Raw genomic sequence first — 14,941 nt, 5'->3', positions numbered from 1 at the left:
TGGCCAACATGGTGAAACCCCGTGTCTACTAAAAATATGAAAATTAGCCAGGTGTGGTGGCGCGTGTCTGTAGTCCCAGCTATTTGGGAGGCTGAGGCAGGAGAACTGTGTGAACCTGGGAGACGGAGGGTGTAGTTAGCTGAGATTGCACCACTGCACTCCAGCCTGGGTGACAGAGTGACTCTGGGTGACTCTTTCTGTCTCAAGAAAGAGAAAGAAAGAAAGAAAGGAAGGAAGAAAGGAAGGAGGGAAGGAAGGAAGGGAGGGAGGGAGGGAGGAAGGAAGGAGAAAGAAGAAATGAAAAAGAAAATAGCATAGCAAGTGCTTGTGAGGATGTGGTAAGATTGGAACCTGGTACACTGTTAGTAGAAACATAAAACACTGCAGCTGCTGTGCAAATTAGTCTGGAGGTTCCTTAAAAATTTGAACATATGGCCGGGCACGGTGGCTCAAGCCTGTAATCCCAGCACTTTGGGAAGCTGAGATGGGCGGATCACGAGGTCAGGAGATTGAGACCATCCTGGCTAATACGGTGAAACCCCGTCTCTACTAAAAAATACAAAAAACTAGCCAGGCGAGGTGGCGGGCACCTGTAGTCCCAGCTACTTGGGAGGCTGAGGCAGGAGAATGGCGTAAACCCGGGGGGCGGAGCTTGCAGTGAGCTGAGATCCGGCCACTGCATTCCAGCCTGGGCGACAGAGCGAGACTCCGTCTCAAAAAAAAAAAAAAAAAGAAATTTGAACATAGAGGCCAGGCACAGTGGCTCATGCCTGTAATCCCAGCACTTTGGGAGGCCAAAGTGGGCGGATCATGAGGTCAGGAGATCTGAACCATCCTGACCAACATGGTGAAACCCCATCTCTACTAAAAATACAAAAAATTAGCCAGGCGTGGTGGCGGGTGGCTGTAGTCCCAGCTACTCAGGAGGCTGAGGCAGGAGAATGGCGTGAACCCAGGAGGCAGAGCTTGCAGTGAGCCAAGATCGCACCACCACACTCCAGCCTGGGCAACAGAGCAAGACTCCATCTCACACAGACAAAAGAAAAATTTGCCAGGCATGGTGGTGTGTGCCTGGAGTCCCAGCTACTTGGGAGGCTGAGGTAGGGGAATCACTCGAACCCTGGAGGCAGAGGTTGCAGTGAACCAAGATTGTGCCACTGCACTCCAACCTGGTGACAGAGCGAGACTCCATCTCAAAAAAAAAAAAAAAGGCGGGGGGGGGAAGGAAATTCTGACATGGATTCTCCAACACAGATGAACCTTGCGGACATTATGTTCATTGAAATAAGCCAGTCACCAAATGACAAATACTACAAGATTCCACTTAGACGAGGTCCCTAGAATAGTCAAGCTCAGAGACAGAAAGGGTTGTTGCCAAGGGCTGGGGGAAGGGAGGAGAGGGGAGTGAGTGTTTAGTGGGGACAGAGTGTCAGTTTTGTAAGAAGAAGAGTCACAGAGATGGGTGGTGATGTTTGCACGATAACGCGAGTGTCCTTAATACCACTGAACTATACACTTAAAAATGGTTAAGATCGTAAATTCTATGTTGAGTATTTCACCATAATTTTTTAAACCAATTCATTTTTTCATCATTTTCCCTCTTTGAGACGGTCTCAGTCTGTTGCCCAGGCTGGAGTGCAGTGGTATGATTTTGTGTCACTGCAGCCTCAATCTCCAGGGCTCAAACGATCCTCTCACTTTAGCTTCCCAAGTAGCTGAGACCACAGGCATGTGCCACCACACTTGGCTAATTTAAAAATTTTTTTTTAGAGATGGGGCCTGGCTATGTTGCCCAGGGTGGTCTTGAATGTTGCCCAGGTGGTCTTGAGTCAACTCCTGGGCTCAAGCAATCCTCCCACCTCGGCCTCCCAAAGTGCTAGGATGACAGGCGTAAGCCACCACACTCCCCCCTTTAAACGGGTGTGGCTTAAAAGAGAGTTGACCAGTCCTCTTTTGGGTCCAGCAGGAACCTCCTCCTTGGTCTCAGATCTGTCTCCTCTAATTCATCCTTGCCCCAGCCAACAAGAGAGGAGAGAGAACATCCCAAATCCTAAATCCCAAATCCCTGGCTCCATCCCTGGCTCTCCACACCTGCACCCTCAACCCCATCCCAGCACAGCCCACATGGTCTCATACTCCCTGCATCCTCCTCAGCTCCTTCCATCTCATTTCAACCATGTGAAAATCCACCAGCCTCTCCTACTTTGCAGCACTTGCTCATGCTGGTGCTTCTTCCCGGACACCCTTCCCTTTCTTGCTTATTCATATGGTGGGATTCAGCTTGGGCCCCACCCTGGGGACCCTCTCTGGCTTTTCCAAAGGATTCCACCATCTTTCTCTGCCTCCCAAGCTCCATGCCCAGCCTTCCAGGAGAAGACTAACCCTACTGCACCATGATGGTTCTTTGGGCACCTGTCTACTCTAGCTACAATGAAAACGTTGAGTGCTAGGACTCTGTCTGCCTTATTCAAGGGACCATCCTTAACTTCAAAAACATCCAGGCCAGGAGCAGTGGCTCACACCTGTAATTCTACCACATTGAGAGGCCAAAACAGGAAGATCACTTGAGGACAGGAGTTTCAGACCAGCCTGTATGTAGCCTGGGCAACATACAGAGACCCCATCTCTATGAAAAAAAATTTTTTTTTTGAGACGGAGTCTCGCTCTGTCACCCAGGCTGGAGTGCAGTGGCACAATCTCGGCTCACTGCAAGCTCTGCCTCCCGGGTTCACACCATTCTCCTGCCTCAGCCTCCTGAGTAGCTGGGACTACAGGTGCCCGCCACCATGCCTGGGTAATTTTTTGTATTTTTGGTAGAGACAGGGTTTCACCATGTTGGTCAGGATGGTCTAGATCTCCTGACCTCGAGATCTGCCCATCTCGGCCCCCCAAAGTGCTGGGATTACAGGCGTGAGCCACCATGCCCAGCCCTAATAAAAATAAATTGAAAAATTTTTTAACAATAAAAAAAGCTCACCAGACATCCAGAAATTACATACATTTGAATGACAATGGACAGATAGGCTGTCTTACAGCTGGGCCCCCAGAGCAAAACACAGTGACCTGAATGTGTTCTGATCAGCAGTCAGACCTTCCCAGGATGAGGACATACACATCCCCCAAAGCAGCCTGAGGGGCTCCCAGCTGCGTACCTGGCTCTATCAAGTCCTTGCCACAGCACCTTGTGCCTGGAAGAAGGGCACGGCTCCAGCAGTTAGCCCACCGGTTGGCCCGGGCTGGACCAAGAGTCAGTTTTCATGCCAAACTGGTTTGCCAGGGCACACCACTGCCACTTTTTACTAGTATCATTGGTGCTCTAACGCTGAGCATTGAAAGAAAAAAAAGTCAATTGCATCCAGCAGAAAAGGGGTGCCTGCAATCCTGCTTCAAAGAGAACTAAACAGGGGGAAAAAATGCAAAAAAGAAATGTGTTGAGAAAGGCATCCTGTTTTTTGAGCAAGAGCTGTAGTCCCCCAAGGAGCAAGGAGTGGGGGTAGGTGGAGTCAAGTTCATGTTCCAGGGAACTGTAATCATTTTAATGAGCTTGTTATACAAACAGAGCAGATAAAGTTACCCCAAGAGGGAGCTGCGAGAGGCACAAAGACCTTGCATTTCATATTTCACAGGCAAACGTCCAAATGTGCAGCGGGACTCAAGGCTGGCTTCATGGCTTGAAGTTTTATGTGTTAGAAAAAGATGCACAGTGTCTTATCAGATGTTGGTATCAGGCCTGCCCGTCCCACCAGGGGCTCTCTGGGCCCGCCTGAGTGCCTTTCAGTCAACCGGCAAAGTCAGCACAGAAAAGAAATCTTACTGTACCTGATGTTGAGACAATACCAAATCCATGTTTCAGGGAAGAAAGTCCTTTTTCTCTTCTCTGTTCTATGAAAAGAAAAAAAGAAATGATTAAGGTTTCATGAACGTAACAAATCTTTTACAAACCTAGCAGCTTCGCATTCTATTTGATCAGATACAATGCATTAATTTCTTTTTCCTGGAAGGGTTAACATGGTACTTCATTGGGATATAACACGTTAATTCTCTTACCTGGCAGGGTTAACAGTCTACTTGATTAGGACAAAACTTGTCTTTTAAAAACTTTATTTTAGGCCGGGCGCGGTGGCTCAAGCCTGTAATCCAGCACTTTGGGAGGCCGAGACGGGCGGATCACGAGGTCAGGAGATCGAGACCATCCTGGCTAATACGGTGAAACCCCGTCTCTACTAAAAATACAAAAACTAGCCGGGCGAGGTGGCGGGCGCCTGTAGTCCCAGCTACTTGGGAGGCTGAGGCAGGAGAATGGCGGAAACCCAGGAGGCGGAGCTTGCAGTGAGCTGAGATCTGGCACTGCACTCCAGTCCGGGCGACAGAGCGAGACTCCGCCTCAAAAAAAAAAAAAAAAAAAAAAAAAAAAAAAAAAAAAAAAAAAAAAACTTTATTTTAGGTTCAGAAGTACATGTGCAGGTCCATTATATAGGTCAACATGTGTCATGGGGGTTTGTTGTGCAGATTATTTCATCACCCAGGTACTAAGCCTAGTGCCCAATAGTTACTATTTCTGATCCTCTTTGTCTTCCCATCCCCCACCCTCAAGTAAACCCATCTTTTCCCCTCTTTGTGTCCATGTGTTCTCATCATTTAGCTCCCACTTATAAGTGAGAACGTGCAGTATTTGGTTTTCTGTTCCTGCATTAGTTTGCTAAGGATAATGGCCTCCAGCTCCATCCATGTTTCCACAAAAGACATGATCTTGTTCTTTTTTATGGCTGCATAGTATTCCATGGTATTTATGTACCACATTTTGTTTATCCAATCTGTCATTGATGAGCATTTAGGTTGATTCCATGTCTTTGCTATTGTAAATAGTGCTGCAATGAACATTTGTGTGCACATGTCTTTATGGCAGAATGATTTATATTCCTTTGAGTATATACCCAGTAATGGTATTGCTGTGTCAAATGGGAGTTCTGTTTTTAGCTATTTGAGGAACTGCCACACTGCTTTCCACAATGGTTGAACTAATTTACACTCCCACCAACTGTGCAGAAGCATCCCCTTTTCTCCACAACCTCACCAACTTCTGTTATTTTTTTACTTTTTTTTTGAGACGGAGTTTCCTTCTTGTCACCCAGGCTGGAGTGCAATGGCACAATCTCAGCTCACTGCAACCTCTGCCTCCCAGGTTCAAATGATTCTCCAGCCTCAGCCTCCCAAGTAGCTAGGATTAGAGGCACCTGCCACTACAACCAGCTAATTTTGTATTTTTAGTAGAGACGGGGTTTCACCATGTTGGTCAGGCTGGTCTTGAACTTCTGACCTCAGGTGATCCACCCGCCTTGGTCTCACAAAATTCTGGATTACAGGCATGAGCCACCACACCCAGTTTATTTGTTGACTTTTTAATAATGGCCATTCTGACTGGCATGAGATAGCATCTCATTGTGGTTTTGATTTGCATTTCCCTTTTTTTGAGACAGAGTCTCACTCTGTTGCCCAGGTTGGAGTGTATTGATGCAATCTCTGCTCACTGCAACCTCTGCCTCCCAGGTTCGAGTGATTTTCACGCCTCAGCCTCCTGAATTACACCTGGAATTGCAGGTGTACCTCCACACCTGGCTAATTTTTGTAGTTCTAATAGAAATGGGGTTTCATCATGTTGACCAGGCTAGTCTCAAACTCCCAACATCAGGTGATCCACCTACTTGGGCCTCCCAAAGTGCTGGGATTACAGGTGTGGGCCACCATGCCTGGCCTGATTTGCATTTCTCTAGTGTTCAGTGACATTGAGTGCTTTTTCATATGCTTGTTGGCTGCATGTATATCGTTTGAGCTCTGAGAATGGACAGACTGCCTCCTCAAGTGGGTCCCTGACCCTCATGTAGCCTAACTGGGAGACACCTCCCAGTAGGGGCTGACAGACACCTCATACAGGGAGGTGCCCCTCTGGGATGAAGCTTCCAGAGGAAGGATCAGTTAACAATATTTGCTGTTCTGCAGCCTCCACTGTGATATGCAGTTTGGTGGAGTGGATCTCCACCAAACTCCAACAGACCTGCAGCTGAGGGACCTGACTGTTAGAAGGAAAACTAACAAACAGAAAGGAATAGCATCAATATCAACAAAAAGGACATCTACACCAAAACCCCATCTGTAGGTCACCAACATCAAAGACTAAAGGTAGATAAAACCACAAAGATGGGGAGAAACCAGAGCAGAAAAGCTGATAATTCTGAAAACCTGAGTGCCTCTTCTCCTCCAAAGGATCGCAGCTTCTTGCCAGCAATGCAACAAAGCTGGATGGAGAATGACTTTGACGAATTGACAGAAGTAGGCTTCAGAAGGTCGGTAATAACAAACTTCTCTGAGCTAAAGAGCATGTTCAAACCCATTGCAAAGAAGCTTAAAAACCTTGAAAAAATGTTAGACGAATGGCTAACTACAATAAACAGTGTAGAGAAGACCTTAAATGATCTGATGGAGCTGAAAACCATGGCACGAGAACTTTGTGATGCAGGCACAAGCTTCAATAGCCGATTCGATCAAGTGGAAGAAAGGGTATCAGTGATTGAAGATCAAATTAATGAAATAAAGCAAAAAGACAAGGTTAGAGAAAAGAGTAAAAAGAAATGAACAAAGCCTCTAAGAAATATGGGACTTATGTGAAAAGACCAAATCTACATTTCATAGGTGTACCTGAAAGTAACGGGGAGAATGGAACCAAGTTGGAAAACACTCTTCAGGATATTATGCAGGAGAACTTTCCCAACCTAGCAAAGCAGGCCAACATTCAATTCAGGAAATACAGAGAACACCACAAAGACATTCCTCGAGAAGAGCAACCCCAAGACACGTAATTGTCAGATTCACCAAGGTTGAAATAAAGGAAAAAATGTTAAGAGCAGCCAGAGAGAAAGGTCGGGTTAACCACAAAGGAAAGCCCATCAGACTAACAGCAGATCTCTTGGCAGAAACCCTACAAGCCAGAAGAGAGTAGGGGCCAATATTCAACATTCTTAAAGAAAAGAATTCTCAACCCAGAATTTCATATCTAGCCAAATTAAGCCTCATAAGTGAAGGAGAAATAAAATCCTTTACAGACAAGCAAATGCTGAGATATTTTGTCACCACCAGGCCTGCCTTTCAAGAGCTCCTGAAGGAAGGACTAAACACGGAAAGAAACAAGAAGTACCAGTCACTGCAAAAACATGCCAGATTGTAAAGACCATCGATGCTAGGAAGAAACTGCATCAATTAATGGGCAAAATAACCAGCTAACATCATAATGGCAGGATCAAATTCACATATAACAATATTAACCTTAAATGTAAATGGGCTAAATGCTCCAATTAAAAGACACAGACTGGCAAATTGGATAAAGAGTCAAGACCTATCAGCGTGCTGTATTCAGGAGACCCATCTCATGTGCAGAGACACACACAGACTCAAAATAAAGGGATGGAGGAAGATCTACCAAGCAAATGGAGAGCAAAAAAAGGCAGGGGTTGTAATCCTACTCTCTGATAAAACAGACTTTAAACCAACAAAGATCAAAAGAGATAAAGAAGGCCATTACATAATGGTAAAGGGATCAATTCAACAAGAAGAGCTAACTATCCTAAATATATATGCACCCAATACAGGAGCACTCATATTCATAAAGCAAGTCCTTAGAGACCTATGAAGAGACTTAGACTCCCACACAATAATAATGGGAGACTTCAACACCACACTGTCAATATTAGACAGATCAAAGGGACAGAAGGTTAACAAGGATATCCAGGACTTGAACTCAGCTCTGCACCAAGCAGACCTAACAGACATCTATAGAACTCTCCAACTCAAATCAACAGAATATACATTCTTCTCAGCACCACATTGCACTGATTCTAAAATTGGCCACGTAATTGGAAGTAAAGCACTCCTCAGCAAATGTGAAAGAACAGAAATCACAACAAACTCTCTCAGACCACAGTGCAATCAAATTAGAACTCAGGATTAAGAAACTCACTCAAAACCGCACAACTACATGGAAACTGAACAACCTGCTCCTGAATGACTATTGGGAAGATAACAGAATGAAGGCAGAAATAAAGATATTTTTTGAAACCAATGAGAACAAAGACACAACATACCAGAATCTCTGGGACACATTTAAAGCAGTGTGTAGAGAGAAATTTATAGCACTAAATGCCCACAAGAGAAAGCAGGAAAGATCTAAAATCGACACCCTAACATCACAATTAAAAGAACTAGAGAAGCAAGAGCAACAAATTCAAAAGTTAGCAGAAGGCAAGAAATAACTAAGATCAGAGCAGAACTGAAAGAGATAGAGACACAAAAACCCTTCAAAAAATCAATGAATCCAGGAGCTGGTTTTTTGAAAAGATCAACAAAATTGATAGACCGCTAGCAAGACTAATAAAGAAGAAAAGAGAGAAGAATCAAATAAACGCAATAAAAAGTGATAAAGGGGATATCACCACTGATCCCACAGAAATACAAACTACCATCAGAGAATACTATAAACACCTCTACGTGAATAAACTAGACAATCTAGAAGAAATGGATAAATTTCTGGACACATACACCCTCCCAAGACTAAACCAGGAAGAAGTTGAATCTCTGAATAGACCAATCACAGGTTCTGAAGTTGAGGCAATAATTAATAGCCCACCAACCAAAAAAAGTCCAGGACCAGATGGATTCACAGCTGAATTCCACCAGAAGTACAAAGAGGAGCTGGTACCATTCCTTCTGAAACTGTTCCAATTGATAGAAAAAGAGGGAATCCTCCCTAACTCATTTATGAGGGCAGCATCATCCTGATACCAAAGCCTGGCAGAGACACAACAGAAAAAGAGAATTTTAGACCAATATCCTTGACGAACATCGATGCAAAAATCCTTAATAACATACTGGCAAACCAAATCCAGCAGCACATCAAAAAGCTTATCCACCACGATCAAGTTGGCTTCATCTCTGGGATGCAAGGCTGGTTCAATGTACACAAATCAATAAACGAAATCCATCACATAAACAGAATGATTGACAAAAACCACATGATAATCTCAACAGGTGCAGAAAAGGTCTTCGACAAAATTCAACAGCCCTTCATGTTAAAAACTCTCAATAAACTAGGTATTGATGGAACATATCTCAAAATAATAAGGGCTATTTATGACAAACCCACAGCCAATATCATACTGAATGGGCGAAAACTGGAAGCATTCCCTTTGAAAACTGGCACAAGACAAGGATGCCCTGTCTGACCACTCCTGTTCAACATAGTGTTGGAAGTTTTGGCCAGGCCAATCAGGCAAGAGAAAGAAATAAAGGGTATTCAGTTAGGAAAAAAGGAAATCAAACTGTCCCTGTTTGCAGATGACATGATTCTATATTTAGAAAACCCCATCATCTCAGCTTAAAACCTCCTTAAGCTGATAAGCAACTTCAGCAAAGTCTCAGGATACAAACTTAATGTGCAAAAATCACAAGCATTTCTATACACCAATTAACAGACAAACAGGGAGCCAAATCATGAGTGAACTCCCATTCACAATTGCCACAAAGAGAATAAAATACCTAGAAATCCAACTTACAAGGGATGTGAAGGACCTCTTGGAGGAGAACTACAAACCACTGTTCAATGAAATAAAACAGGACACAAACAAATGAAAGAATATTCCATGCTCATGGATAGGAAGAATCAATATAATGAAAATGACCATACTTTCCAAGGTAATTTATAGATTCAATGCCATCCCCATCAAGCTACTAATGACTTTCTTCATAGAATTGGAAAAAACTACTTTAAAGGTCATACGGAACCAAAAAAGAGCCAGCATTGCCAAGACAATCCGAAGCAAAAAAAACACAGTGGGAAGGCATCACGCTACCTGACTTCAAACTATACTACAAGGCTACAGTAACCAAAACAGCACAGTACTTGTACCAAAACAGATATATAGACCAATGGAACAGAACAGAGGCCTCAGAAGCAACACCCCATATCTACAACCATCTGATCTTTGACAAACCTGACAAAAACAAGAAATGGGGCAAGGATTCCCTATTTAATAAATGGTGCTGGGAAAACTGGGTAGCCATATGGAGAAAGCTGAAACTGGATCCCTTCCTTACACCTTATACAAAAATTAATTCAAGATGGATTAAAGACTTAAATGTTAGACCTAAAACCATAAAAACCTAGAAGAAAACCTAGGCAATACCATTCAGGACATAGGCATGGGTAAGGACTTCATGACTAAAACACTAAAAGCAATGGCAATAAAAGCCAAAATAGACAAATGGGATCTAATTAAACTAAAGAGCTTCTGCACGGCAAAAGAAACTACCATCAGAATGAACAGGCAACCTACAGAATGGGAGAAAATTTTTGCAATCTACCCATCTGACAAAGGGCTAATATCCAGAATCTACAAAGAACTCAAACAAATTTACAAGAAAAAAACAACCCCATCAAAAAGTGGGCAAAGGATATGAACAGACACTTCTCAAAAGAAAACATTTATGCAGCCAACAGAAACATGGAAAAAATGCTCATCATCACTGGTCATCAGAGAAATGCAAATCAAAACCACAATGAGATACCATCTCACATCAATTAGAATGGTGATCATTAAAAAGTCAGGAAACAACAGATGCTGGAGAGGATGTGGAGAAACAGGAATGTTTTTACACTGTTGGTGGGAGTGTAAATTAGTTCAACCATTGTGGAAGACAGTGTGGTGATCCCTCAAGGATCTAGAACTAGAAATACCATTTGACCCGTCAATCCCACTACTGGATATATACCCAAAGGATTATAAATTACGCTACTATAAAGACACACACACACATATGTTTATTGTGGCATGATTCACAATGGCAAAGACTTGGAACCAACCCAAATGTCCACCGATGATAGACTGGATTAAGAAAATGTGGCACATATACACCAAGGAATATTACGCAGCCATAAGAAAGGATGAGTTTATGTCCTTTGCAGGGACATGGATGAAGTTGGAAACCATCATTCTCAGCAAACTATCACAAAGACAGAAAACTAAATACTGCATATTCTCACTCATAGGTGTGAACTGAACAATGAGAACACTTGGACACAGGGCGGGGAACATCACACACCGGGGCCTGTCCGGGAGTAGAGGGCTGGGGGAGGGATAGCATTAGGAGTAATACCTAATGTAAATGATGAGTTGATGGGTGCAGAAAACCAACATGGCACATGTATACCTGTGTATCAAACCTGCACATTGTGCACATGTACCCTAGAACTTAAACTATATTTTTTAAAAATACATATATAATTAAAAATATATGGCTGGGTGCAGTGGCTCACACCTGTAATCCCAGCACTTTGGGAGGCCGAGGCAGGTGGATCACGAGGTCAGGAGATGGAGACCATCCTGGCTAACATGGTGAAACTCCATCTCTGCTAAACGATACAACAAAAATTAGTTGGGCATGGTGGTGGGTGCCTGTAGTCCCAGCTACTTGGGAGGCTGAGGCAGGAGAATGGAGTGAACCTGGGAGGCAGAGCTTGTGGTAAGCCAAGATCATGTCACTGCACTTCAGCCTGGGCAACAGAGTGAGACTCCATCTCACACACACACACACACACACACACACACACACAAAATATATACACATATTGCTCTCAGAATAAGGATGTGTTTGTTCCAGTTACAAAAAGGCATGAGCACTTGATGTTGAAGGCATTTCTTATGCCCTTCTCCATTGAAATTTACAACTGCCTTCATGGTTTTGAGTTTTACAAAGCTGCTGCTTCTATACCAGCTCCAGGACAAGCTCTCGGGGTCATGCATGTGAGTGGGTCAGGGCCTCTGCGGTGGTTGCCAGCTGACAGAGGCCCTGGGGCCTGCATTCCAGTCTTCCTCATCCAATCACATCTTGAAAATGCTTCCATGAATATCCAAACTACAGAATGAAGCCTAATCTGCCAATGCCCTGATTAAGAGCTGGGAAACTAGGAACCCTGTGGGCCTGCTAAATGTGTGGCCCCAGCAGGAGGAGCCTGGGAGACTGAAGCATCCAGGAACCACTGGGGAGGGGATGGAGGGGCACAAGAAGGTTCCTGTTTTATACAGAGAGGGCTTGAAAGATGGAGAGCACTTCCATGGACAGGCTCATCAGGGCTAGCCACCGGATCGAGAGGTTTCCTGGACAGGTCACAGGTCATACCTCAAAAAGGGAATCATTCCACAAGTTAGAACCTATTTGGCAGTGAGCAATACTGGAAATACTTCATAGCACACTGTGACTGTAGCCAAAGCAGTACTCAGAGGAAAATTCATAATCCTCTAATAGCTTAAGTGTTTATATTTATTTAATTTATATTTTTAATTTATTTATTTATTTATTTTTCTTCAGATGGAGTCTCACTCTGTCACCCAGGCTGCAGTGCAGTGGAGCCATCTCGGTTCACTGCAAGCTCTGCCTCCCGAGTTCACACCATTCTTCTGCCTCAGCCTCCCGAGTAGCTGGGACAACAGGCACCCGCCACAACACCCGGCTAATTTTTTGTATTTTTAGTAGAGATGGGGTTTCACCATGTTATCCAGGATCGTCTCGGTTTCCTGACCTCGTGATCCGCTTGCCTTGGCCTCCCAAAGGGCTGGGATTACTGGCGTGAGCCACCGCGCCTGACCAATTTTTTTGTTTTTTAAATTAGAGACAGAGTCTCACTCTGTCACTCAGGCTGGAGTGCAGTGGCACAATCACGGCTCACTGCAGCCTCAGCCTTCCCAGGCTCAAGTGATTCTCCAGTCTCAGCCTCCCAAGTAGCTGGAACTACAGGCATGAGCCACCACACATGGTTAATTTTTGTATTTTTTGTAGAGACAAGGTTTTGCCAGGTGCCCAGGCTGGTCTCAAACTCCTAGGCTCAAGTGGTCTGCCTGCCTTGGCCTTCCAAAGTGCTGGGGTTATAGGCATGAGCCACTGTGCCCAGCCAAGTGTTTATACTTAAGATGAGAAAGACTGAGAAGTAATTACTTTGTGTCTAACTCACAAAGGTAGAGTTGGAGAAGAAGGAGAAACAGAGTAGAAGGATGAGAGGGAAGGATGGGAGGAAGGAGAAAGAACAAAATAAAAAACTCTCTAAACAGAGTCTCTGGGAGTTGGGAGATCAAGCCTCAGGTTCTCACCCTGCTCAGATCCCTCTGTCCTCAGGTCAGCTCTCCTGATTCATTTTCTTCTCTCTTCCATATCTCTAATCCTGTGCAGTGGGTCAGGGCCAAGAATTGGGTAGGGAGGAGGTATATGAAGCACTCAGTGTCCTAGCCTGCTACGCCAATGGCCCCCAGGGAACACTGGGCAATGTCTGGAGATGTTTTTGGCTGTTACAACTGGGAAAGAGTGTGACTGACATCTAGTGGGTGGAGGTCAGGGATGCTGCTCAACACCCTGCAGGGCAGAGGACACCCCTCACAGTGCACAGAATGATCCTACCCTACAATGGACTCAATATTTGCACCTCCCTGAAAATTCGTATGTTCAAATCTTAACCTCTAAGGTGATGGTGTTGAGGTGAAGCTTCTAGGGGATGATTAGGTTATGAAAGTGGAGTGCTCATGAATGGGATTAGGGCCCTTATAAAAGGGATTCTAGGCCTGGTGTGGAGGCTCACGCCTGTAATCCCAGCACTTTGGGAGGCCACAGCAGGCAAATCACTTGAGGCCAGGAGTTTGAGACCAGCGTGCGTGACATGGTGAAACCCCGTCTCTATTAAAAATACAAAAATTAGCCGGGCATGGTGCCATGCCAGTAATCCCAGATACTAAGGAGGCTGAGGCAGGAGAATCATTTGAATCTGGGAGGTGGAGGTTGCAGTGAACCGAGCTCACACCACTGCACTGCAGCCTGGGCAACAGAGCCAGGCTCCATCTCAAAAAAAAAAAAAAAAAAAAAAAAAAAAAATTTAGTGATAGCAATTGTTAATACTATACTTTAAAAACACCTGTTATTGCCAGGCGCGGTGGCTCACACCTGTAATCCTAGCACTTTGGAAGGCTGAGGTGGGTAGATCACAAGGTCAGGAGATCAAGACCATCCTGGCTAACACGGTGAAACCCCATCTCTACTAAAAACACACACAAAAAAATTAGCCGGGCATGGTGGTGGGCGCCTGTATCCCCAGCTACTCAGGAGGCTGAGGCAGGAGAATGGCATGAACCTGGGAGGCAGAGCTTGCAGTGAGCCGAGATCACACCACTTCACTCCAGCCTGGGCAACAAAGTGAGACTCCATCTCAAAAAAAAAAAAAAGAAAAAAGAAAAGAAAAAAAAAAGAAAAACACCAGTTATTTAGTTAAAATTTTCTTCCAGGCCAGGCACAGTGGCTCACACCTGTAATCCCAGCACTTTGGGAGGCTGCAGCAGGCAAATCACTTGAGGCCAAGAGTTCAAGACCAGCCTGGCCAACATGGTGAAACCCTATCTCTACTAAAAATACAAAAATTAGCCAGGCATGGTGGCATGCCTGTAATCCCAGCTATTCAGGAGGCTGAGGCAGGAGAATCACTTGAACCTGGGAGGTGGAGGTTGCAGGGAGCCAAGATCACACCACAGCATTCCAGTCTGGGAGACAGAGTGAGTGAGAATCCATCTCAAAAAAAAAAAATAAATAAAAGGCTCTCTCACTCCTTCTGCCATATGAGGATACAGCAAGAAGGCAGAAGGCACCATTAATGAAGTGGGAAGTGAGCCCTCACCAGACACTGAATATGCTGGTGCCCTGTTCTTGGACTTCCTAGCCCCAAGAACCATGTGAAATAAATTTCAGTTGTTTATAAGCCACCCGGTCTATGGTCTTCCGTTACAGCAGCCAGGAAGGACTAAGACAAGCCCCAAAAGTCAATAGCATCAGGGTTAGAAAACCTTGCTCAATGTATAAGCCATTA

The 14,941-nt window shown here is 44.6% G+C and overlaps 1 protein-coding gene across 7 annotated transcripts in view; it reads right to left on the bottom strand.

Annotated features, from left to right (window-relative positions):
* CPAMD8 (C3 and PZP like alpha-2-macroglobulin domain containing 8) overlaps nucleotides 1-14,941 on the bottom strand; it is a 125,255-nt gene that overhangs the window by 53,666 nt on the left and 56,648 nt on the right. For all 7 annotated transcript variants that reach the window (XR_004433683.1, XR_004433684.1, XR_004433682.1 and 4 more), the window contains exon 19: nucleotides 3,820-3,882. Coding sequence is in view for 4 of the 7 variants with exons in the window: in XM_033196482.1 (XP_033052373.1) it covers nucleotides 3,820-3,882 (63 nt within the window). In the remaining 3 variants the exon portion in view is untranslated. The remainder of the gene's footprint in view (nucleotides 1-3,819; nucleotides 3,883-14,941) is intronic.

This window comes from Trachypithecus francoisi, unplaced genomic scaffold, assembly GCF_009764315.1.
Source record: "Trachypithecus francoisi isolate TF-2019V2 unplaced genomic scaffold, Tfra_2.0 Lachesis_group5, whole genome shotgun sequence".
Taxonomy (NCBI): domain Eukaryota; kingdom Metazoa; phylum Chordata; class Mammalia; order Primates; family Cercopithecidae; genus Trachypithecus; species Trachypithecus francoisi.
Note: the sequence above shows the minus strand (reverse complement) of the source record. Positions and strands in the feature narration are given on the sequence as shown.